A 25,354-nucleotide genomic window follows, 5' to 3' on the forward strand; every position below is an offset into this window, starting at 1 on the left:
AAAAATCAGCCTGGCATGGTGGCACATGCCTGTAGTTCCAGTTGCTTGGGAGGCTGAGGCAGGAACATCACTTGAGCCTAGGAGGTTGAGGGTGCAGTGAGTTGTGGTAGTGCCACTGCACTACAGCCTGAGCAACAGAGCAAGAAAAATAAATAAAATAATAATAAAGTAAAGAAAAATAACATGAAAATAATTTTTTAAAAATTTGAGACGGAGTCTTACTCAGTCACCCAGGCTGGAGTGCAGTGGCACGATCTTGGCTCACTCCAACCTCTACTCTCTGGGTTCAAGCGATTCCCCTGCCTCAGCCTCCCGAGTAGCTGGGATTACAGGTGCCTACCACCATGCCTAGCTAATTTTTATATTTTTAGTAGAAACGGGGTTTCACCATCTTGGCCAGGCTAATCTTGAACTCCTGACCTCGTGATCCACCCGCCTCGGCCCCCCAAAGTGCTGGGATTACAGGCATGAGCCACTGTGCCTGGCCATGAAAATAAATTTTTTTAAAAGAAAAGAAAATGGGCCAGGCACAGTGGCTGACCCCTGTAATCTCAGCTCTTTGGGAGGCCAAGGTGGATGGATCACAAGGTCAGGAAATTGAGAAATCCTGGCCAACATGATGAAACCCCATCTCTACTAAAAATATAAAAATTAGCTGCACGTGGTGGTGGGTGCCTTTAATCCCAGCTACTCAGGAGGCTGAGGCAGGAGCATCGCTTAAACCAGGGATTCGGAGTTTGCAGTAAGCCAAGATCGGGCCACTGCACTCCAGCCTGGGTGACAAAGCAAGACTATGTCTCAAGAAAAGAAAAGAAAATGTACACACACAGGCTCTAAAATCTGTACAGCAACTAGCAAAATCCACAGGAATAAGCATACAAACATCATTGTGAAACTTAGAATTCATAACCATTTCATTACATACAATTTGCAGATAATCTGTTCTCACTTATGGAAATTTCCGATTGCTAAGAAAGAATCAAAGCCAATGGTGAATTAAATAGGCTACATGCAGGCAAATAAAGACAACAGGAAAAGTACAAAAACTCAAAAAAAATACAAAAAATAATAATAAATATTTATGTGGCATGTGGGTGTCATATGGGTGGGGCTAAGGGTTGCTCTCACTCCCATGTCAGACCCCAGCTCCTCTGAGACTCTGAAGTACCCCATTGGGACCTTAGTCCTGCAGCCTCTACCCTCAACTTGTAAACAGGTATTGTCTTGACCCCTGACTTCTTTCCCCATTGTCAATAGCTGCCTCAAAGACATCCACGCAGGGATCTCATAGGGAGAAGGGTGCACTCCACCCTTTTACAGACTGATGCCCCCCAAACACACACATCCAAGAAAAGTGAACAGCACCTAGGAGAACTGTATATCAACGGTTGTATAATGAGTATACCAATATATGCATAATGAGAGTCCCAGAAGGAGAGAAGTGAAAGAAGCAAAAAGAATATTTGATGAGGCCAGGTATGGTGGTTCACGCCTATAATCCCAGCACTTTGGGAGGCAAAGGTGGGCAGATCACTTAAGGTCAGAAGTTTGAGACCGGCCTGGCCAACATGACGAAAATCCATCTCTACTAAAAATACAAAAATTAGCCGGGCATGGTGACAGGCACCTGTAACCCCACCTACTTGAGAGGTTGAGGCAAGAGAATCACTTGAACCCAGAAAGCAGAGGTTGCAGTGAGCCAAGACCACGCCTCTGCACTCCAGCCTGGACAACAGAGTGAGACTCCATCTCAAAAAATAATAATAATAATATTTGATGAAATAATGGCCAAAAAACTTCCCAGAAGCCCAGAATTGATGAAAGACATGAATCTACATATCCATAAAGCTCAACAAACTCCAAGTAGGATAAACACAGAGAACCACACCAAGACATATTAAAACCGAACACACATAGCCTCCTCGTCCAGGCCTCTTGGACACCCCCTCCTATACAGACCTCCATCACCTGACACCTGATCTCCTACCTGAATATTCAGCAGTGAACAACACAGACAAGCATCACTTGATCACTTGGTGGAGCCCCAGTCTGGACAAGGAGGCAGATAAACTAGAACAAACCACTGGGACTGTTAAATTCAAGTTGTGGCAAGTGTTAGAAGATAGGAAACTGAGGGATGTGATACTGACTAGACAGAGGTGGTGGACAGAAAGGGTCTCCCTAGAAGGTGCCATTGCACCTAAAGGATGAGAGAGAGGTGGCCTCAGAAGAACCAGGGCTTCCCAGGCAGAAGGAATCGTGTGTGCAAAGGACCTGAGGCAGAAATAGCTTGATATGAAGGAGAACCAGAAAGGAGGCCACGGTGAGTGAATGGGACAGCCAAAGAGATGAGGCTGGAAGTCTTGTGAGACCATGCTGGGAATCTGAATTTTATTCTAGGTGAGGTGAGCAGTCATAGGAACACTATTCAGCAGGATGGTGCCATAATCTGATTTCAGTTTTAAGTCCACTGTGGGTAATATACGGAGAATGAAATGTAGGGCCTAAGACAGGTTATATTTTCCCAGATGGCCACAATATCTCCCACCCTACATCCACTTGTACAAGGTCACCTTGACATGCCTCCCATGTAGAGAGGTGTAGCCTGTGTCCCCTTTCCTTGAATCTGGTGGCGGAAGTGACACAGCATGACACTCAAGGCTGGGTCAGAAGAGATGCAACTTCTTCCTTGTTCACTTTTAGAGGCCTGGGTGGCTGTCTAAGAAGTCTGACTACCCCAAGACCACCATGCTGGAAGGAAACCCGAGCCACACGGAGAGGCCTGTGTAGCTACCCTAGTCCACAGCCCCAGCAACAGCTGACGTCAATTGCAAGACCTCTGAGTGAAGACACCTCCAGATGATTCAGGACCCCGCCATTGTTTAGTCACCCCCTAGTCTAACTCTCCCCTGTCCAAACTGAACCACAGCATCCGTGAGCATAATGTAAACCAAAAGGTATCTGAGACAAGTCTCAATAAATTTAGAAAATTTATTTTGCCAAGGTTAAGGACATGCCTGTGACACAGACTTAGAAGCTCCTGACAACATAAGCTAGGGTAGTCAGGGCTACTACTTTGATTCATGTCTGTAATCCTAGCTACTTGGTGGGCCAAGGCGGGCAGATCACTTGAGATCAGGAGTTTTTTTTGTTTTGTTTTTTTGTTTCTCTGTTTTTTTGAGACAGAGTTTCACTCTTGTTGCCCAGGCTGGAATGCAATGACACAATATCGGCTCACCGCAACCTCCGCCTCCCAGGTTCAAGCAATTCTCCTGCCTCAGACTCCCGAGTAGCTGGGATTATAGGCACGCACCACCACCCCTGGCTAATTTTGTGTTTTTAGTAGAGAAGGGGTTTCCCCATGTTGGTCAGGCTGGTCTCGAACTCCCAACCTCAGGTGATCCGCCCGCCTTGGCCTCCCACAGTGCTGGGATTACAGGCGTGAGCCACCACACCCAGCTGAGCCCAGGAGTTTGAGACCAGTATGGGCAACATGATGAGACTCCATCTCTACAAAAAATAGGGAAATTAGCCAGGTATGGTGATACATGCATGTGGTCCCACTTGCTTGGGAGGCTGAGGCAGGAGCATCACTTGAGCCCAAGAGGCTGAGACTGCAGTGAGCTGTGGTGGTACCACTGCACTCCAGCTTGGTCTAGTTTTATATATTTTAAGGAGACATGAGACAGCAATCAATATATGTAAGATGCACATGGGTTTGGTCTGGGAAGGCAGGACAACTCCAAAGTAGGGAGAAGGCTTCCAGGTTATGGGTAGATAAGAGAGAAACAATTGCATTATTTCGAGTTTCTGACTAGCCTTTCTGAATATGCAATTTACAGAGATAGTCACTTATGCCTTAGTCTGGCTTAGTGAAACAAATAGGTAAGGAAGCGATCAGATATGTGTTTGTCTCATGTGAGCAGAGGGACAATTTTGAGTTCTGCCTGTCCTTCATCCATAAGGAATTTCCTTGTGGGCAAATTGTGAGGGAGGTATGTAGCTTTTTTTTCTTTTCTTTTCTTCTTTTTTTTAGACGGCGTCTTGCTCTGATGACCAGGCTAGAGTGCAGTGGCGCAATTTTGATTCACTGCAACCTCCACCTCCCGTGTTCAAGCAATTTTCCTGCCTCAGCCTCCCAAGTAGCTGGGATTACCAGTGCCCACCCACCATGCCTGGCCAATTTTTTTTTCTTTTTCATATTTTTAGTAGAGATGGAGTTTCACCATGTTGGCCAGCCTGGTTTCGAACTCCTGACCTCAAGTGATCCATCGCCTCAGCCTCCCAAAGTGCTAGGATTGCGGGAGTGAGCCACCACGCCCAGCTAGCTTTTTTAACCTTGTAGCTATCTTACTTAGGAATAGAATGGGAGGCAGGTTTGCCCTACACAGTTACCAGTTTGACTTCTTCCTTTTGGCTCAGTGATTTGGAGGTCTCAAGATTTATTTTCCTTTCACAATCACGACATGGTTGTTTTACATCATTACGTTTGGGGATGGTTTGTCAAACAACAGTAGTAATTGGAATTTGGAGGTGAGAGAACTGAGTGGGGAAAGAGTGGCATGGGGAGACCAAGGAAGAAGCTTGGGGTGGGGTGGGTAGTGGGGACGGTCATTGAAACGAATGACACTACGGCTTGCACCAGGTTGAAGCAGTACCTGGCAAGGAGAGAGAGGATACGCGGAGGCTGCGATTTGGAGACAGACCCAAGAGAACTTCCTGGATGCCATCACCCAGAGTCCCATCCAGGGAGGGTGGGTGAGGGGGAAGACGAGGGATCGGGCCTGCGCCACGATCGTCACGTCCCATCGAAGCTGGAGCGGATCCGGGCACCCGGAGCCCCCATTCCATCCCCTCCCGGCCCCAGGCAACTACATCTCCCAGCATCGCCCGCTCGGGCCGCGGGAAAGGGGAAAAAAAAAAAAAAAAAGTTTGGGCCAAGCATTCCCGGAATGTGCTTCCTGCTGGCGCGGGGCGGGGGGCGGGCGGGGAGGCCCCGGCGGGGCGGGGAGGGCGCGGGGCGGCGCGGCCGGAGCCCGGGGCGCGCACTCGGCTCGGCCCGGCCCGGGCCGCAGCATGGCCGAGCCGCTACTCAGGAAAACCTTCTCCCGCCTGCGGGGCCGGGAGAAACTTCCCCGGAAAAAGTCGGACGCCAAGGAGCGCGGTAAGCGGAGATCGGTGGGGGAAGAGGGGGCGCCGAGCCCCACCCGGCCTGGGAGCGGGGTCCCAGGGCCCCGAGGACAGACGGTGGGGGGGATCGGGGGAGCCCCCCGCACCCCGCTGCAGACTGGGGTGCCTCCAGCCAGGGGAGGGTAGGGGTCCTGGAAGGAAGGGGCTGGGAGGGAGGGGGGCGCGGACCGTTATGTGCAGCTGGCCGGGGATGCCAGCGCTGCGGGCTCCTTGGGAGGCCCGGGAGGGGGCCTCGCCCACGACAGGAAATGGGGCCGCGACTGAGGGCCTGGAGGGTGGAGGGGAGGAGGGGCTGGGAGGCCGGGACACCGGGGCCCAGTCGGACTAGGCAAGGGGCATCGGGAGCCCTGGAGGCGGAGGATGGGAGATGGGGGGGCGTACTCCTGCAAACGAAAGAGAGCGGCGGCCCGTCAATCAGAGTAGCTGCCCCCCCTCCGCCTCCCACCTACTAACAGTGACTGCAACTGCGCCTGCCTTAGCCCCAGGAAACTGTCCCTTTTATACAGATGGGGAAACTGAGGCACGGAGCAATTGGGTCATGTGCCCAGGGCCAGTGACTTAAACAGCTCTTTGGACTGTGCTACCAACAGAGACCCTAGAGGGTGGACATCGGAGGTGGCCAGAGGAAGAGTTCAGCAGGGTAGCAAGTAAAAACCTTAGAGAAACAGCTGCGTGGGATAGGGGGACCCAGGAAGGAAGGAGTTAAAGGAGGAAGGCCAGACCATTCCATGGACGTACCCCTTCCCCCCAGGCCTTCCCAAAGATTCCCAATGTTCCCAGGGAAGGGAGAAGGGACAGAGATGCCCAAACACAAACACACACAGGAAACAGCCCAGGACATGAAACAGGAGAGGAGGGAGGGAAGGGGAAGTCCCAAGGCATTGAGCGTGGGGGGTCTGGCCTGGGCTGAGGGACAAGGGCCCATCCCAGGATGGCGACAGAGTTTGGAAGACAGAAGGGAGGGTAAAAGGGGCAGGGGACTGGGAGTGACTGTGCTGCAGGGAATAGAGAACCCAGCTCCTCACTCCTGAGCACGTAGTGCCTGCTGTGGGCTGTGTACTTTTCCAAAAGGCTCCTGGAAGCCTCCCTGGACATGGAAATCACTTCCCCCCATTTCACAGGAGGATACTGAGCCTCAGAGAGGGAAGCGACTTGCCCAAGGCCACACAGGTGCAAAGCTCCATGCCATGGTTACTGAGAGGGGAGAGGAAGTATCCAGAGGAGACTGGAACGCAGTACCTACGGGCCCCAGGAAGCCTGACTTAGAACCCTGAGGCTGCAGGGACGGAGTCCCCTTTTGGGATGCCAGGGACTGAGTAGGGGGTGCTCTAAGCTGATAACCGAGATCGCTAGCCTGTGGCTGCCTATTCCAAACAAAACAGCAGGATCCAAGGAACAGTGACTTATCAGGGGCGGGCCAGGGCCGTACACAGCATCCCACCCACTGATCAATTACACAGGGCTGCTCTGCAGGCAGTGAGGGGCTGGGTCTCACTCCCCTTGCTCTCCACCAGGCCGCCCAGCCCAGCGCCCAGAGCCCAGCCCTCCAGAGCCAGAGCCCCAGGCTCCCGAAGGGTCCCAGGCCAGAGCAGAGGGGCCCTCCAGCCCCGAGGCATCAAGGAGCCCTGCACGGGGAGCCTACCTGCAAAGCCTGGAGCCCAGTAGCCGCCGATGGGTGCTGGGTGGGGCCAAGCCAGCTGAGGACACCTCTTTAGGGCCTGGGGTACCTGGCAGTGGGGAGCCTGCCGGCGAGATCTGGTACAACCCCATCCCTGAGGAAGACCCCAGACCTCCAGCACCTGAGCCCCCGGGGCCACAGCCTGGCTCAGCTGAGTCAGAGGGCCTGGCCCCCCAAGGTAAGAACAAGCTTCACATCCCCTTCCCCAAGGTGAGCACCAGCCCCACATCCCTTCCCTTCAGGGTAGCACCAGCCTCACACTCCCTCCCACCAGAGGAGCACCAGCCTCACACTCCTTCCCTTCAGGGGAGCACCAGCCTCACATCCCCTCCCCGTCAGGGGAGCATCAGCCTCACACCCTCTCCCCCCCAGGAGAGCACCAGCCTCACACTCCTTCCCTTCAGGGGAGCACCAGCCTCACCCTCCTCCCCTAAGCACAGGCTCCTGGACCCTGAAGTCTGCTCTCCATACAGATGCAGCCCCCGCCAGCGCCCCAACCAAAGCCTCCCGCATCAAGTCCCCGGGCCCCGCCAGGCGCCTCTCCATAAAGATGAAGAAGCTGCCGGAACTGCGGCGCCGCCTGAGCCTGCGAGGCCCCCGGGCTGGCCGGGAGCGCGAGAGGGCTGCCCCTGCGGGCTCCGTCATCAGCCGCTACCACCTGGACAGCAGCGTGGGGGGCCCCGGGCGGGCAGCAGGGCCTGGGGGCACCCGGAGCCCGAGGGCCGGCTACCTCAGCGACGGGGACTCACCGGAGCGCCCAGCTGGTCCCCCGTCACCCACCTCCTTCCGGCCCTACGAGGTGGGTCCCACAGCCCGGGCACCCCCGGCCGCACTCTGGGGCCGCCTCAGCCTGCACCTGTACGGTCTCGGGGGGCTGCGGCCAGCGCCAGGGGCCACCCCCAGAGACCTCTGCTGCCTACTGCAAGTGGATGGGGAGGCCCGGGCCCGAACAGGGCCACTGCGAGGGGGGCCGGACTTTCTGCGGCTGGACCACACCTTCCACCTGGAGCTGGAGGCCGCCAGGCTCCTGCGCGCCCTGGTGCTTGCGTGGGACCCTGGCGTGAGAAGGCACCGGCCCTGTGCCCAGGGCACCGTGCTGCTGCCCATGGTCTTCCGAGGTAGGACATGTGGCTGCAGGGGAGGAGGGGCAGGGACCCCCAAACCCCACCGCCAACCCCCCAGAGTGCCTAGGGGGGCTGGGCTCCAGGCGGAAGGTGTGGCCTGGAGTAGGGAGGCCAGGGTACATGAAGCTTCAGAGCACACCTGGCTCAGGCCCCCTTGTGTCCTCAGGGTGCCAGGCCCAACAGCTGGCCGTGCGCCTGGAGCCCCAGGGGCTGCTGTATGCCAAGCTGACCCTGTCGGAGCAGCAGGAAGCCCCTGCCACAGCTGAGCCCCGCGTCTTCGGGCTGCCCCTGCCACTGCTGGTGGAGCGGGAGCGGCCCCCCGGCCAAGTGCCCCTCATCATCCAGAAGTGCGTTGGGCAGATCGAGCGCCGAGGGCTGCGGGTGAGCACCCACCCCACCCCAACCCTCTGGCCCCCAGACCTCAGACCCACTCTTCAGGACACCCTATGTACAGATGCCAGACCCCCACCCCAAGGCCTGAGCCACTCCTAGCTCCAATCCCAGCCTAGACAAGGGCAGAAGGCCCCGCCGTGACGGTAGCACCCTGGGCAGAACCCATGGGTCATCCATTGATTTAATAACAGGATCCAAGCCCTCCTGGGGCTCAGAGTCTGATGGGGGAAAAGATACGACTCTAGTCATTCAGAAATGTAAAACTATAACTGGGACTAGAGTTGGGCGGGGCGTACCTAGGGTCTGGGAGAGCTTAAAACAAAACCTGGGGTAGTCATGGAAAGCCTCCTCAAAGAAGTGTCAGTTTCCTAAGTCAAAGGAGATGGCAGCCAAGACAAGTAGTCCAAGCAGAGGGTTTACAAGGCCAGGTTGTCAAGGTAGTTCCAACCTCCCAGCCCACAATGCCCATTGCTGCCTGGCCCAGAATTCCAGTGCTCACCCCACTGGGCCCTGATTAGTCTGTGGCCCCGGCAAGAAGACATCCACTCTCTCTTCCCACCCCCAGGTAGTGGGACTGTACCGTCTTTGTGGTTCAGCGGCAGTGAAGAAAGAGCTTCGGGATGCCTTTGAGCGGGACAGTGCAGCAGTCTGCCTATCTGAGGACCTGTACCCCGATATCAATGTCATCACTGGTCAGCATGGCCCCATCTCCCCTGCCTGCTCACCCCCATTCAATGCCTCACTTCAAGGCCTTGGGGCTCCTCTAGGACCTCAATCCTCCTATCTGACCTTGCTTTCACTCACCTCCTCTTCCCCCTTAGCTGTGCCCTCCTTGGCCTTAGAAGCCAGTGGTGCCCTGACCAGAGAGGGCCCTGTGTTCACAGGCATCCTCAAGGATTATCTTCGAGAGTTGCCCACCCCACTCATCACCCAGCCCCTGTATAAGGTGGTACTGGAGGCCATGGCCCGGGACCCCCCAAACAGAGCTCCCCCCACCACTGAGGGCACCCGAGGGCTCCTCAGCTGCCTGCCAGATGTGGAAAGGGTGAGTTGGGCCTGGTGGGAGTGATGGGACTTGAGAGTGGGCTGATACCAATAGAAAGTTTCACCCATGCCTGGGCCTGTGATGGGCATGAGCTGGCAGCATCATCATATCCCCAAGAAATAGGTGCTATTAGCATCCCACTTCATAGATTTGGAAACTGAGGCCCAAAGCAGGTAACTGAGTTGCCCAAGGTCACACAGCCAGGATGTGTCAAAAATGCATGCTGAACCCTGGTCTTTCAACCTACAAGGGAGGTTCCTGGCTGAGGGAACCTAGACAAGTCCCATCTCTCTCTGTGCTTCAATACCTTCATCTGTTAAAATGGGATTCACGGCAGCTCTGCTTTTCCAATGCTTAGTTGCCTTTGCCTTCAGTCTTCCCTCCAACAAAATAGGCTCATAATACTAATATCTAATGATTAATAGTCTTAACCCGACCACATCCCAGCTATGAGACCGTGAACCTGCTTCCCTACTCTAGCCACCTTAATCTCTTGCAGGTAGGTGCCACAGGGGCCTGACTTTGTCTGACTTACATCCTCTCGACCCTCTCCCAGGCCACGCTGACGCTCCTCCTGGACCACCTGCGCCTCGTCTCCTCCTTCCATGCCTACAACCGCATGACCCCACAGAACTTGGCCGTGTGCTTCGGGCCTGTGCTGCTGCCGGCACGCCAGGCGCCCACAAGGCCTCGTGCCCGCAGCTCCGGCCCAGGCCTTGCCAGTGCAGTGGACTTCAAGCACCACATCGAGGTGCTGCACTACCTGCTGCAGTCTTGGCCAGGTGAGTTCATGCCCAGGGCCTGCACCACCAATCTGAGCCAGGCTGCTGCAGTGATGCCACCTTAAGGGACCAATTAGTGTCTTGGGCTTGAAGCTACGCCCCCTCATGGAGTAAATTGGTACCTGGTTGCCTCAGCAACCAGTTCAGATCCAACCAATCTGTCTGTTTTGTCTTTTTTTTTATTTTCCTTTTTTTGTAAAGACAGGGTTTCTCTATATTGCCCAAACTGGTCTCAAACGCATGATCTCAAGCCATCCTCCTGCCTCAGCCTCCCAAAGTACTGGGATTATAAACCGAATCACCTTGCCCCATGAAGCTGATTCATCTTTTTATTTTTTTTAATTTTTTTTGAGATGGAGTCTTGCTGTGTAGCCCAGGCTGGGGTTCAGTGGCATGATCTCAGCTCACTGCAACCTCTGCCTCCCAGGTTCAAGGGATTCTCCTACCTCAGCCTCCCGAGTAGCTGGGATTATAGGCACGCACCACCAGTCCTGGCTAATTTTTATATTTTAAGTAGAGAGGGGGTTTCACTGTATTGGCCAGGCTGGTCTTGAACTCGTTACCTCAAGTGATCCACCCACTTCAGGCCTCCCAAAGTGCTGAGATTACAGGCATGCACTACCAATCCTAGCTAATTTTTGTATTTTTAGTAGAGATGGGGCATCATGGTGTTGGCCAGGCTGGTCTTGAACTCCTGACCTCAAGTGATCCGCCTGCCTCAGGCCTCCCAAAGTGCTGGGATTACAGGCATGATCCAGGGCACCTGCCCCTACCCATCTTTGATGCAGTCAGAGGCCCTGCCTCTTGACATGCCAATCAGAGGTCTAGTTGCCTAAGCAACCAGTCCTAGCTCTGCCAGTGAAACCCTGAAACGGTCGAAGTCCTCTTTCCACAGGCCAATCAGGAGCCTAGTTCCCTAAGCAGCCAATCAGAGGTCGGCTGTCGCCTCTTTCTATGACCTACCCTGTCTCCCTTCAGATCCCCGCCTGCCCCGAGAATCTCCAGATGTCGCGCCTTACTTGCGACCCAAACGACAGCCACCTCTGCACTTGCCGCTGGCAGACCCCGAAGTGGTGACTCGGCCCCGCGGTCGAGGAGGCCCCGAAAGCCCCCCGAGCAACCGCTACGCCGGCGACTGGAGCGTTTGCGGGCGGGACTTCCTGCCCTGTGGGCGGGATTTCCTGTCCGGGCCAGACTACGACCACGTGACGGGCAGTGACAGCGAGGACGAGGACGAGGAGGTCGGCGAGCCGAGGGTCACCGGTGACTTCGAAGACGACTTCGATGCGCCCTTCAACCCGCATCTGAATCTCAAAGACTTCGACGCCCTCATCCTGGATCTGGAGAGAGAGCTCTCCAAGCAAATCAATGTGTGCCTCTGAGCCAGAGGACGGGGTGGGACCCTGGTTGCTAAGGCGGTGCCCTGGTGACCAAGGAGAGCCAGACCTGTTGCCCAGGCCGAGCTCCTGGTTGCCAGCGAGTTACCACTTACACAGGACCAGTCGCGTGTATGGCTGAGACTCATTCCCAGTTTCCAGGGCCCAGTATTTGGACACTAGTTGCGAAGTCTGGGGATTGGGGATTTTAGGGACCAGCGGTTGTGACCATCTTTCCTGAGCACCAAGGGCATCCCCTTTTGTTGCCAAAAAGGCAGTTCTCGCGCTTGCTAGGCTGGCCTCTCTTGCCTCCCCTTTGCTGGGGCAACACCAGTTACTGTGAGCATCACCCTGGTGTGGTGAGTCACCTCTAGTCGGCCCTCTTGCTGCTGCCAACCAAATCAGTATTAGCTTTGAGCACTGCACTCTGTTTCTCCCTCCCTTGGACGACACAAAGACTAGCATGAGGCACTGTTTGTGGGGGGCAGCCCCTATCCTGGGTTCCAGCATGGACACAGGGGTAGCCTGGGGCTTACAGAGAAACAACTGGTTTCCCCTACCCTTTTCCCGGGAAGACCCCACGATTGGCCTCTAGTTAGCAAATGGAGATAACAGAGTCTGGCCTTTCCAATCCCCATCTCCTTGTCACCCCCCTGAAAAAAATTGAGCACTTAAGCCCCTCCCTTTTGGAGGGGGCCCCCCGAAGCGTCAGGCTGGGGGCAGTCTGGTACGGAACATATTTATTGCCTCCATGCATGTGTGTGTGTGTCTGTGAGGACTGGTGTGTGTGGACACGTCTGGAGCAGGCGTGTGGGGCTCTTTCAGGGACCACAGAGGAGGGAGCAGTTTGCGGTGCCCAGCCACCCTGAAATCCCCAATAATGGTGCCTCAGTGGGCCCCAGAGTTCCAGTGGGAGAGTACGGTTCCCTCTCGTCTCCCTCTTCCTTTCCGCACCTCCATCTTTGTGGATAATAAATCAATATGCACAGGTTCTGAGACTGAGTACTTGGGCCTACATGGGCCAAAGGTGGTTTATTCAGTCTCCATAAGAGAGGGGACAAAGGGCACAGTTGGGTCTGTGGAGAGGAGGGTCCAAGAGCTCACAAGAGAGCCTCTCTGAGCTTTGACCCCTCCATCCCCTCCTCAGGGAGGTTGTGGAGTCATCGGGCCTCATGGGATAGGCTCAGGGCAAGCAATGATGAGACTCCAAACCAGCTGGACACAGTCCAGGGGCAGGAAGGCAGCCAAGCGTCCTGACCCACAAGGCCCTATACAGCAATGGAGCCATCGCGGAAGTCCGTCCTCCCAATGAGGATGTTGACCACAACCGGGTGGCCGTCTCGGCACTGCTGCTGGGCATCGTGCAGCACCTTGACCACCTGATCCTCGTTCTCCCGTGAGAGCAGCAAGCCCCGGGCCCCCAGACCCATGGCTGCCTTGTGATAATCTAAAAGAAGAGATTAAGTCGGATGGTGGCAAGGACTCAGCCCACCACACACGCAGCCAGCCCAGGAGAGGAACACAAGCCCAGCCGGGACTGAAATAGCCTCCTGTCCTCCCAACCTCGCTGAGGCCCCCTCACCAGTGTAGGCCAGGCCACAGGCCACGTTGCTGCCCAGAGAGGGCACCTGCTCCCGAGAAATCTGTGTCCAGCCAGCATCATTCCCTACCAAGGCCATCACTGGGATCTACAGGAAGAAGATGAAGGCAGGCCGCAGCCTTCAGCCCCATGGCTTGGCCAGCCAGAGGACAGAGACAGGGATAGGGCCTCTGCCAGACAGGAGGCTCCCTCCCTACCTCAGCCCACCCCTGGTGACATCTCCCAGAACCCCAGGCCCTAAGCTTCCCTCAGGCCAGCCCAGTCACCTTGTGTCTGACGAACGTATCAAATTCGATGAGGCTGTAGCCAAAAGCTCCATCCCCAAACAGGCACCAGACCTAGTGGGGAGGGGACCCAGGATGGTTAGGGTGGATCAGGGCCTAGAGAGCAGCAAGTCTCCCAACTCCAGTGCCTCACCTCAGCATCTGGCCGGCACAGCTTGGCCCCAAGTGCAAATCCTGCACCAACTCCCAGAGTCCCAAAGGCCCCTAAGAGGACCAAGAGCAGGTGGGTGTGAAGGCGTCCGGATGGATGGTGCCCACTGCCCCAGGCGGGGGCCCTTCCTTACCAGGATCGAGCCAGCGCAGGGGGCCGCGGGGCTGTACCAGATGGGCGGCAGTGCCCACGAAGTCCCCGCCATCCACCACCAGAATTGAGTTGTCAGGTAGCGTTTCCTCCACCAGCTGCAGCACCCGCACCGGGTTCAGGTGCTGAGCCACAGGCATCGCTGCCTTCTCCCTGCGACAGGACAGCGAAGGTCACCAGGGTTGGCAGCAGGGTCTGCCGGGAACCCCCTTCCCACATCCACTCCACCCAGGCCCCACCGAAAGGTCTGCTCCTTCTGCCGGTCGGCTTCCCGCAGCTCCTCCACCCAGTCTGGGGCCCATGTCTGGCCCTGAAGGCCCTCCACTAACTTCAGCACAAAGGAACCCACATCTCCTGGGGAAGGAAGAGGACACAGGTGTGGGGAGCTGGCTTCTTCCTGTTCTTCCAGCACCAGAGGCCTCAAAACAGCAGGAAGCCAGCAGCAGCATCCGAGCAGGCAGACGGGAAGCAGGCCAGGGGTGCTCCTAGAAAAAAAACAGGTGAAACACCCCAGAACCTGCCAGAACCAGGGGAGGGCAGCCCAGATGAAAAGGGAGGACAAGGCCCAAGAAACAAGGGTTAAGGAGCACAAGGCAGGTGACAAACCCAAGCTGGCCTCGTCCCCTCCCTCTACCTCCTTCTGCCTGGGAAACATTCAATGAAAAGAGCTACATCCACCAAGCACATCTCTCAAATCCAGGCACGTGGAAGCGCACGGCAAACGTTACTGAAGTGAACTAACAGCCCCGTGATGTATTTTTCACCACCCCATTTTTCAAATGATCAAATGGAGGCTCTGAGAAGGTGAGGCTCTCCCACTGTTCATCTCCAGTTCAGGCCTCCTCGCTTCTGTCCTGGCCATTTTTAGCAGCCCCCCTGGCCTCCACCCAGCCCCCTTCCAGCCTGCCGTCCACGGCTGCTGAGTGGATCTTCCCAACACAGATGCAACGGTGCTACTTCTCTGCTTAATACAAGAGTGTCCTGTCGCCTAGGCTGCGGGGGAGTCAACATCCTCAGAATGATGAACCAAGTTCAAGTCCAAGGGGACTGAAATAAGGAGAGGGCAGAGATACGGCAGGAAGACAGAGAGGCTAAGGGGCCAACGAGTGTGCTCTCTGTCCTGAGGGCGGTGGGCAGTGTGGGAGGGAACGTGATCACATGCACGTTTTCAAGCCTCCCTCTGTGTCCACCCACCATTTGTTCCTACAGAAGCATCTATCAGGCCGGGCGCAGTTGCTCTGGTCTGTAATCCCAGCACTTTTGAGAGGCCGAGGCAGGAGGATCACTTGAGGCCAGGAGTTCGACACCAGCCTGGGCAACATCGTGAGATGCTGATTCCACAAAAAAAAAATTAACGAATTAGCCTGGCATGGTGGTGCACACTTATAGTCCCAGCTACTCAGGAGGCTGAGGTGGGAGGATTGCTTTGAGCCTGGGAGTTTGAGGCTGCAGTGAGCTGTGATTGCACTACTGCATTCCAGCCTGGGTGACAGAGCGAGACCTCGTCTCTAAAAAATAAAAATAAAAAAAATTTAAAGAAAGAAGCATTCATCAGTTTGAGGGCCAACTATTTGTCTCTGGTTGACTGGCTACCCGTAGGGCAAGGTCTGGGCCTCGATCACCGTACCAGGCTCAAGCCAGCTGCAGCAGAAACCAGGAGAGGGACCGGGAGGAGTACGGGGGGATTAGGGGGCTCACCCTGCACAGCCTCCTGGGGCTTCCAGAAGATGTCTGAGTTGAGCAACATCTCTTCCCGATTACGATTGACGATGATGATCTTGCTGCTGTGGCTGAGGACACGGCCATAGGATAGGCGGAAGTCACACACAGTTCCTGGTGTGGGGGACAGGAATGCAGTGGGCAAAGGCCCCATGTCCTCTACCTTACTTGATCCACTGTGGTGGACTGGATGCAAAAGAGTCCCTGTTCCTCACCGAGTCTCCCTGCACCTGTGCCACCTACAATGACCTTGCAGTTCCCCACACCCCTTGAATCAGAACTGGCCTCATGACATGCTTTGGCCAACAGGATAGGTCAGAGGCGGGTATATTTTCCCAGATGGCCGTATCTCCCACCCTACATCCATTTGTACGAGGTCACCTTGACATGCCTCCCGTGGAGAGAGGTGCTGCCTAGGTCCCCTTTCCTTGAATCTGGTGGCAGAAGTGACACGGCATGACACCCAAGGCTGGGTCAGAAGAGATGCAGTTTCTTCCTTGTTCACTTTTAGAGGCCTGGGTGGGGCCAAGGAGTGTGCTCTCTGTCTAAGAAGTCTGACTACCCTGAGGCCATCACGCTGGGAGGAAACCCGAGCCACACATAGAGACCTGTGTAATTGCCCTAGTCCACGGCCCCTCCAACAGCTGGCGTCAATTGCAAGACCTCTGAGTGAAGACACCTCCAGATGATTCAGGACCCCCACCCCGCATTCCTGCAGACTCTACTTCAAGAAGCCACACAGCCTCCACTCACTCTGCTGAATAACTGCACTCTCCCAGCCCCATAGTTTTCTCATCCTTCACCAAGTCGGCCAGCCCAGGCTAGCCTATTGGAGGATGAGAAACAAGGGGGCCATGGAGACAGGGGTGAAGAACTCTATGACCCCAGCTGAGGCCATCCCAGATGAGCTGCAGGGCCAGCCAATCCCCATACAGGTGAGCAAGCCCAGCCTGGATCAGCACAGCTGCCTTCCTGCCTAACCCAAGTGCAGACTCACGAATGAGCCCAGCCAAAACCACAGCTACCACCTACCTTATAGGTGGGTCCTGAGAAATCAGAAATGCATTTTTAGCCATTGAGTTTGGGGATGGTTGTTACAGGGCAGTAGCTAACCGATACACCTATTATGCGTCTGGTTAGGGTTCAAAGCGCTTTATGTGAAAATGTGTATCAAGCACAATAGGTGCCCACTAGACGTTCTTCCTCCTTTGTGTGAAGCTGGGTGACAGGGTGAGGGGGTTCCTGGGGGAAGGAGGGAAAGGAAGAGGCTCAGGCCCACCTGCTAGGACAATGACATCTGCCTTCTTCAGGGCCGCACTGCGGTTCTCCCGGATGTGGAGGGGGTGGTTGCGGCCTAACAGCCCCCGTGCCATCCCTCCGAGGAAGCAGGGAACACCCAAGGTCTCCACGGCAGCCCTGGGAGTCCAGGCAGAGCAGAGGTCAGTGTGGCCGGGGCCTCCCGCCTCCCCAAGAGCACCCGAGGACCGGGGACTAGGAACGTGAAAACAAGGACAGGGCTGGGGCTTCTCACCGAAGCTTGTCGGCGGACGTCGGGGTGAGCAGGGCCTGACTCCCTAGCACCATCAGGGGCCTCTTGGCCCGGCTCAGGATCTCCACACAGCGCTGAACCTGGAGCGAGAGGTGGGGATCAAAGGGCTGTCTTTTTATTTATTTTTTTGAGACACAGTTTCACTCTGTTGCCCAGGATGGAGTGCAATGGCGTGATCTCAGCGCACTGCAGCGTCCACCTCCCAGGTTCAAACAATTCTCCCACCTCAGCCTCCAGAGTAGCTGGGATTACAGGCGCATGCCACCATGCCTGGCTAACTTTTGTATTTTCAGTAGAGACAGGGTTTCACCATGTTGGCCAGGCTTGTCTTGAACTCCTGGCCTCAAGTGATCCACCCGCCTCGGCCTCCCCAAGTGTTGGGATTACCGCTGTGAGCCACCGCGTCCAGCCAAAGGGCCGCCCTTGAGTCGCCATGAGCACCCAAGATTAAGGCCCCAGTACTGACTCAGGGAGAGGGTCAGGGGGCCCTGCCGGGTAGGGTCCTCAGACACAAAAGAGAGGCAATTCACCTGCTGTGGGGAAGCCTGGGGGATGTCCAGGGGCAGCGGTCCCTCAGGCTGAGGCTCCCAGGCTCCTGCAAAGAGGTTGGCCAGGTAATTCTCTAAATACCTGCAAAAGGGAGGGGAAAGAACCAAGTTGCCAGAATTAACTAACTACAAGGATTCCTGGATCTGAGCAAGGAGAGGGGCCGGGAAAGGGGCTGGGAGAAAAGCCAGGAGCAAAGTCGCATGGGGAAGGGGTGGATGAGTGACACCTCAGGGACAGATGAACCCTAGTGGCCAGGTCTTCAACTGCCTGTTTGCCCTCGGTAGCCTCTGGGGTCCACCCCAACTCCACGTAGCCCCCCAGAAGCAAGGAACGCAGGCTCAGCATGCCAGGATTAAGCCTGTGGGTCCAACAGATGTGAGCTCAAGTCCTGGCTCTGTCACTTCCTAGCTGTGCAACTTAGGGCAAGTGACTTCACCCTTCTGAGCTTCCACCTCTGTCAATGTAAATATGAACCTCCCTCCCCAGGTTCAAGGATCTGTCCATTTAGGTCATGAGACACTTTGCATAACACTTGATCCATGGGAGTTCTGAACACTGTCCTCTCCTGATTCAAACAGGGCCTTCTCGGTCTCCTTGCTCACTGGGCCCCAGGGCCCCAACTTTCCCGAAGGACCTGTGCAGGGCCCTGGAGACACAAAGATAGATCCTGCCCAGCCCTGCCCTCAGGGGGCGCTCTATCCAGCGAAAGACAGACACATGGGCATCGGCAGGAAACAGTCGGAGCTCAGAGTCAGAAGCCTCTGCTTTCACCGTTAAGGACAGGCCAAGACAGCACAGAAGCAGCCAAGGATGGAACCGTGGGATGCCCCGCAAGTAAAGAAAAGGCAAGGGAGGCTGAGGCGCGAGGATTGCTCGAGGCCAGGAGTTCAAGGCTGTGGTGAGCTATGATCGTACCACTGCACTCCAGCCTGGGTGATAGAGTGAGGCCCCGTCTCAGAACAAAACAAAACAAAAAAGGCAAGATAAGAGATAGCCTTGTGAGGGGCAGCCCAAGAGAGAGGGGCAAGGAGGAGAACAAGGGGAGGGACTGACTGGGAAGCCAGGGGGCAAAGTGCATTAAGAATGAGGCTATATGGCCAAAATGGTGAAACCTCATCTCTACTAAAAATACAAAAATTAGCTGGGTATGGTGGACTGCACCTGTATTCCCAGCTACTCGGGGGGCTGAGGCAGGAGAATCACTTGAACCCAGGAGGTGGAGGTTGCAGTGTGCTGAGATCGCACTACTGCGCTCCAACCTGGGAGACAAAGCGAGACTCCATCTCAAAAAAATAAAGAGGCCATAGAACAAAATCACTACTGCCTGAGCTGACCCTCAGGCGCTTCACACACATCCAGAGTACAGGAGCCTGACTACCTTGTCCACTGATGATGCCCCGTGCCTGTCCTGGAACCTGGCACATGGATGCCGCTCGCTAAATGTGTGGAAAGGAAGGGCCAAGGACAGGCAAAGGGAAGGGACTGAGGGGAAGGGAGAGAAAGAGGAAGAGGAGGAAGAGAAAGGAAAGGAGGAAGAAGAGGAGAACAGGCCAGGCGCGGTGGCTCATGTCTGTAATGTTTGAGGCCGAGGAGGGTGGATCACTTAAGAGTTCCAGACCAGCCTGGCCAACATGATGAAACCTCGTCTCTACTAAAAATACAAGTATTAGCCAGGTGTGGTGGCGGACGCCTGTAGTCCCAGCTACTCGGGAGGCTGAGGCAGGATAATCACTTGAACCCAGGAGGCGGAGTTTGCAGTGAGCCAAGATCGCGCCACTGCACTCCAGCCTGGGCAACAGAACGAAGAATCTGTTTCAAAAAAAAAAAAAAGGAAAAGAAAAGAAAAGGACAAAGATGTGAGGGAAGGAAAGGAAGAGGAAGGAGAGGGGTCGAGTCTGGGCTCTGCCACTTCTTTTATTTTTTTTTTTGAGACAGAGTCTTGATCAGTCGCCCAGGCTGGAGTGCAGTGGTATGATCTTGGCTCACTGCAAGCTCCGCCTCCTGGGTTCATGCCATTCTCCTGCCTCAGCCTCCCCAGTAGCTGGGACTACAGGCGCCCGCCACCACACCCGGCTAATTTTTTTTTTTTTTTTTGTATTTTTAGTAGAGATGGGGTTTCACCATGTTAGCCAGGATGGTCTCCATCTCCTGACCTGGTCATCTGCCCACCTCGGCCTCCTAATGTGCTGGGATTACAAGTGAGAGCCACCGCGCCCGGCCTGGGCTCTGCCACTTCTTAGCTGTGTGACTTTGGGCAAGTGACTTCACCTTTCTGAGCTTCCTCCTCTGTAAATGTAAGAATGAATCTCCCTTCCGAGGTTCAAGGATCATCCTTTAGGAGGAGGAAAACGGAGAGGATGATGGGAAAGGTGGGGGGGGGGGAAGGGAGGAGAAGAGGAAGGAAGAGGGAGGAGGAAGAGGAGGAAGAAGAGATGATGGAGGAGGAGAAGAAAGGGAAAAGGAGGAGAAGGAGGGCTGTCCTGAGCCTCTCCCTTTTGCTGCCTCCACGAGGGCCACCTTGCTTTCCCCACCCACCTAATTCATTCCTGCCTCAGGACCTTTGCACATGCTGTTCCTTCTGCCTGGAATGCTCTCCCCCCAGCTGCCTCCTCCCAGTCCACATGTGAATCAAAGGAGGACAGGCGTGGGCTGGAAGCTGCAGGAGAGGACGGGGGATAGAGGAGGGAATGGCAGGGCTGGGGCTATTCACCAGGAGACCACTCGGCCCACGAGGCCCTTGGGTGATTTGGCTGGCACCATCTCCTTCTGGACCATGAAGCAGGGGTACAGCACGTCAACGGGCAGCTCCACAAACACCGGACCTGCAGGGGCAGGGAGGACGCTGAGTCCGCAACATGTCCCCAGCCCCTCAGCCCCAGCACTGCTCAGCATCACCATCCTCCACCTACCTGGGGTGCCCGACTGGGCGGCAGCCATCGCGGCCCTCAGGGTGGGCACGATGTCCCGCACCCTCCGCACGGACGCACAGAACTTACAGAGTGGCCGGAAAAGGGACAGCTGATCAATGGCCTGGAGCGCACCCCGGTTCTGGCAAAGACAGAGGTGTGGCAGGGTTACCACATGAGCCCTTCAAGCCCCCCTAGGCCCCCACCGGCCTCCAAGAACTGGGTACCTGCAGCAGAGTGCTGGCGGCCCCACCCAGAAGCAGAACTGGGGACTGAGCCATCTGAGCATTCTTCACTGCAGTCACCGTGTTGGTGAGGCCAGGGCCTGCTGTCACTGCCGCCACGCCCACCGTTCCTGGAACGCAGAGCCCATCACGGCCATGCCCACTCTCTTAGCCATTCTCCCACCTCTGAAAAACCCCTACCCTCACAGACACTCTATCCCACAGTGCAACCAGTCCCCAGCCCTCTCTGCAACGCCCTCACCGGACAGGCGGGCCATAGCATCAGCAGCAAAGACGGCCGTGACCTCATGGCGTGTGTCCACCACACGGATGCCCAGTTTCTCACAGGCCACCAGCAGCGGGGAAATGTGCCCACCGATCAGCGTGAAGATGAACCGCACGCCGTGGGCCCTCAGCACAGCGGCCACGTTCTCTCCGCCATGCCGGACGCTTGCCTTGTCCACCTGGGCCCAAGGACAGGTAGAGCAATAAAGTTAAAGGCCAGGGCAGAGGGCAGCTGGGAAAGGGGGCAATCCCCCTGCCCCAGGTAAGGGGGCAGGGGCAGGGTGAGAGGTCAAGAGAAGCTTGGTCTTGGTTAGGCATATATTATACTACATGCCAGGCTCAAAGCAAAGCATAACATCTTATCAGATCCTCTTGTCATTACATCCCTCTTACAGCTGAGGACATCAAGACTTGCCCAAGTAAGACTGAAAGTCCAATAGAACGCATGCTCTTAAGTGCCCCCCTGTTACACTGCCTGTCTCCAGGATGGCAGGGCAATCAGGGAGAGAGGAGAGGGTTATATAACCCAGGGGGTTTGGCCAGGGGCACAACGCACGCAGAGCAGATGGCAGGGAGCCATCTGCTGTGACTCCTCCCTGCCCTCCAGTATCCCTGCAGAGCCTGGCAGCTGGGCTCCTGATCCCAGCCTCCCTGATGCCCTCCTGATGGACGCTAAACAGGCCCAGGGCTTAGTTGACAGGCTGCCAGCCACCTGGTGCCTGGCACGGGAGTGAGCTGCTGGCACAGACTGCCGAGGCCTTCCAACTCTAGCTGCCTCACAGCCCTACATATCCAAGGCTTGCTTTAAATCTCACAAGTCCTGAAGGTCACTGGCATCACTCCTGGCCAGCAGAGGAAGGAGTAGAGAAGGGTTTGGGGAGGGAGAAGTCAAGCTTGGTCCCTGCTAGGAGAGAAAGGGTTGAGGAGGGGGTCTAGGGAAGGGGTAAATTTCAAACAGAGGTGCAAGGAGTTCAGGGGGAGGCCTGCGGGGTCAGCTCTCTCCAAACATGTCACCTAGAGCAAACCACCACACAATCTCTCTGAGCCTCAGCTTCCTCTTGCAGAAAATGAAGACAGAAAGAACAGCACCTACTTTCAAGGAAAAGGTAAGGGGTAGGTAAGAAAGTCTACAGTACTGAGCTCAGCAGAGGGCAACTGTTATGAAACTGTCACTGCCACCCCGTCGCTGGTGCCTGCCCTCTGCCCCATTTATCCCATCCAGGTTAGGGAGCACTATCAGAGTGCTGTCCATCTGTTCTGTGAAAAGAGTCACAGGGGAAGGAGGTAGGTGGGGTTCGAGTGCCCCGGCAGCGGCAGCTTCCGTGTTCTCTCTCACTAGTGGCAAAGTCCAGGCCTCCATACACAGCGTGGCAATGGAGACAGGGCCCTGGACAGAACCTCTTACCAGTCCCTCTGGACTAGTCGGGGCTCCCTTTCCCACCCTGCACAATGAGTGAGCTGGAAGCAGCACCACGAGGCCCCTCCCTCTTTGACTGCCCCCAGCCCACCTCCCATTCTGTGCTCCGCACCTTGTGCAGCAGCTGATAGAAGAGCCCCAGGCGGTGAGCGGCGCCCAGCAAGGCGGCCACCAGCGTCCCGCAGGCCAGGAGCAGGAAGGAGGGGAATAAGCTCCCGGCGGGGGCGGCGGCCGCGGGGGTCTCCATGAGGTGGTACCTAAGAGAGAAAGGGCACTTCCCAGACTTGGGCGCGACAGGAAACCTCTCCGGAAGAAATCGCGCCCCGGCTCGCAGCTTGATCCAGGGCCACGCCCCTTGCCGCCAGTTTCTGTGCGGCCACGCCCCCAACCCTGCCAGACCACGCCCTTTGTGCGCCTGGGCTCGGGGTGAAGCCATGCCTCTCTGTGACAAGGTCACGCCCCTCGCGGGGCTACCCCCAGTCCTTTACATCACCACCACTCCCACCCAAACTAGCCACCACAGGTCAAGGTGGCGACGACAGCACCACACAGTTATCTTCCACTTACCTACTTGTCAATGGACAGGCGGAAGCCCCGCCTCTCTTTCCACAACCGGACCCCAAATCTCAGCCCCAGTAGTGAGCTCGCCCCACGTTACGTCACCGAGAGGCACGAGGTCACGCCCCCGGGTTAGCGGGCGCGACCCTCCACGCAACCCACGCCTCTCCCTTAAAGAGCGCACGGGCCCAAGCCTGATCACCGACCCCGGGCCAGGCTGGGTCGAGGTCACATCGCATCAGGATGTGGTTCTCCCACACCAGCTCGACCCCCGAGGGTATTCACCTTCACCTCCAGGATATGGCGCTGCCTCCAGCAGAATTCGGCCCCCTCCGTGTCACGTGACCCGGGAGCGTGGCCGTACCAGGGTCACCCACTTGGCTCAGCGGCGCCCCGTAGTCTGGCCCGATGCGCATGCGCACAGTCGGAGCCACGCTCCGGGGCCACCCGAAAGAGCCTTGCCTCTACTGGCCGCCTCGCTCGTAGACCCCGCCTCCTCTTGCCTTTCATTGGCTTGCACTGCAGGCATCATACCCATTTTATTGTTTTAAAACCAGGAGGCCACGCCCCTCAGCGGCTTCAGGAGCCCAGACCTTTGGGCGCCCACCTTCCGCAGCTTTCCATTGGCCCCACGGTGCAAGCCCGTAGGTTCAGGCGCTCCGAACACAGCTCGCTTTCCACACCAGCGGGGCCGTACCAGAGCAAGACCATGTCTCAGAAAATAATAATAATACTTAAAAAATGGTAAATTTTGTTATGTATATTTTCCACACTATAAATAAATATTTGTGCATGTATATATGTGTGTATATTTTTTGTATAATAGGTATAGTAGCAAGCAAAGGAAATTCAAATTGAGTCACATTCTACAAAATGCCTAACCAGACCTCTCCAAAACTGTCAAGCTCATGAAAAACAAAGACTGAGGCACTGCTACAGACTAGAGGAGGGAAAGGAGCTGTGACAACTAAATTCAATATAGTACCCTGGACTGGATCCAGAAATCAAAAATAGGACAAATTTGTGGATAAAGCTAGTGAAATCCAAATAAAGTCTGGAGTTGAGTTAATAGTAATCAACCAGTGTTAATCTTTTTGTTTCAGTAAATGTATTATGGTTATATAAGATGTTCACATTCAGGGAAGCTGGATAAAGAGTAGACAAAAATTATCTTGCTATCTTTGCAGCTTTTCTGTAAAGCTAAAAAAGAAAAAAAAAGTCTTAATAGCAAGGATACAATTTTCCAGAGAGAGAGAAAAAGATGTTGTAATAGATGTAAATTCTTTCTTGGGAGACAAAGCTTTAACATGCTCCAAGACTAATTATCTGACCAATCTCTCCCCAGATAAAGACAGATTGTCACTAGGCAAATGTCCAAAAAGCTTCTCAGCCGAAAGCTGGATTATTCAACAGTCCCTGAGACAAATATACACAGAGGACAAGTGATTTTTTTAAAAAGGGAAACAAGCCTGGCATGGTGGTCCATGTGTGTAATCCCAGCACTTTGGGAGGCCAAGACAGGAGGATCACTTGAGGCCAGGAATTTGAGACCAACCGGGGCCAAAAAGTGAGACCCAGTTTCTCAAACAAACAAACAAACTTAGCCAGGAGAATCGCTTGAACCCGGGAGGCAGAGGTTGCAGTGAGCTGAGATCACGCCATTGCACTCCAGCCTGGGCAACAGAGCAAGACTCTGTCTAAAAAAATTTTTTTTAAAAAGCAAAAAAAATTAGCTGAGTATGGTGGCACGTGCTTGTTATCCCTGTTGCTTGGGAGGCTGAGAAGGGAGGATTGCTTGAACCCAAGAGGTTGTGGCTACAGTGAGCTGTGATTGTGCCACTGCACTCCAGCTGGGGCAACAGAGCAAGACCCTGTCTCTAAAAAAAAAACGGGGTGGGGGTGGGGCACGGGAGGAAACAAATACCATGTATCTAAATTGATTGATATTTAAAGAGAAGTGCAACAAATTATTGAGTTAGAGGGATACAGTAAGGGCCTCTCTTAGGACCAGCAGGAGGACTCTCTAAAGAGGTGACAGTTGAGCAGAGAGACCAGAAGGAAGTGAAGACATGGGCCCCACAAGGATCTGGAGAAAGAGTAATCCAGGTAGAGGAGATGGCACATGCAAAGGCCCTGAGGTGTTTTATTAATTTCCTTTGATGGCCATAACACATTACCACAAATTGAGTGGCTTGAAACAACAGGAATTAATTCTCTTACGCCTCTGGAGGCCAGAAATTCAGCGTGGAGGCATCAGCGGGGCCGTACGCTGTCTCAAGATCTTTGGGAAGGATCCTTACCTTCTCCAACTTCAAGAGGCTCCAGGCATTCTTTGGCTTATGGCTGCGTCACTCCAATTTCTGTGTATATCTTC

General features: G+C 55.3%; 2 protein-coding genes across 10 annotated transcripts; one reads left to right on the top strand and one right to left on the bottom strand.

The window, feature by feature from the left end:
* The first annotated feature begins 4,993 nt into the window (after positions 1 to 4,993).
* SYDE1 (synapse defective Rho GTPase homolog 1) lies at positions 4,994 to 12,579 on the top strand. Of its 4 annotated transcripts, none has more exons than XM_024237353.3 (8): positions 4,994 to 5,164; positions 6,705 to 7,046; positions 7,342 to 7,986; positions 8,159 to 8,373; positions 8,951 to 9,077; positions 9,207 to 9,430; positions 9,987 to 10,212; positions 11,191 to 12,579. In XM_024237353.3, the coding sequence occupies exons 1-8, from the start codon at positions 5,077 to 5,079 to the stop codon at positions 11,592 to 11,594; spliced, it is 2,271 nt and encodes a 756-aa protein (XP_024093121.2). In that variant the 5' UTR covers positions 4,994 to 5,076; the 3' UTR covers positions 11,595 to 12,579. The 4 variants fall into 4 exon arrangements, with proteins under 4 accessions (XP_024093121.2, XP_024093122.2, XP_054394682.1 ...); XM_024237354.3 differs by having other exon boundaries at positions 9,270 to 9,430; XM_063719321.1 differs by having other exon boundaries at positions 5,069 to 5,164; positions 6,312 to 7,046; positions 9,270 to 9,430.
* A 2-nt stretch (positions 12,580 to 12,581) lies between these two features.
* Positions 12,582 to 23,424, bottom strand: ILVBL (ilvB acetolactate synthase like). 6 transcript variants are annotated; one of them, XM_002828819.6, is made up of 16 exons: positions 23,266 to 23,424; positions 22,535 to 22,679; positions 20,983 to 21,184; positions 20,724 to 20,851; positions 20,500 to 20,638; positions 20,301 to 20,412; positions 17,572 to 17,671; positions 17,024 to 17,121; positions 16,772 to 16,908; positions 15,472 to 15,606; positions 14,013 to 14,127; positions 13,757 to 13,926; positions 13,606 to 13,676; positions 13,455 to 13,526; positions 13,171 to 13,276; positions 12,582 to 13,035 (listed from the first exon to the last, which is right to left on the bottom strand). In XM_002828819.6, exons 2-16 carry the CDS (start codon positions 22,667 to 22,669, stop codon positions 12,857 to 12,859), a joined length of 1,899 nt encoding a protein of 632 aa, XP_002828865.3. In that variant the 5' UTR covers positions 22,670 to 22,679; positions 23,266 to 23,424; the 3' UTR covers positions 12,582 to 12,856. The 6 variants fall into 6 exon arrangements, with proteins under 6 accessions (XP_002828865.3, XP_009251180.3, XP_009251179.3 ...); XM_009252905.4 differs by having other exon boundaries at positions 22,990 to 23,370; XM_009252904.4 differs by having other exon boundaries at positions 20,301 to 20,638; positions 23,266 to 23,401.
* Positions 23,425 to 25,354: the final 1,930 nt, after the last annotated feature.

This window comes from Pongo abelii, chromosome 20, assembly GCF_028885655.2.
Source record: "Pongo abelii isolate AG06213 chromosome 20, NHGRI_mPonAbe1-v2.0_pri, whole genome shotgun sequence".
In the NCBI taxonomy this organism is placed as follows: domain Eukaryota; kingdom Metazoa; phylum Chordata; class Mammalia; order Primates; family Hominidae; genus Pongo; species Pongo abelii.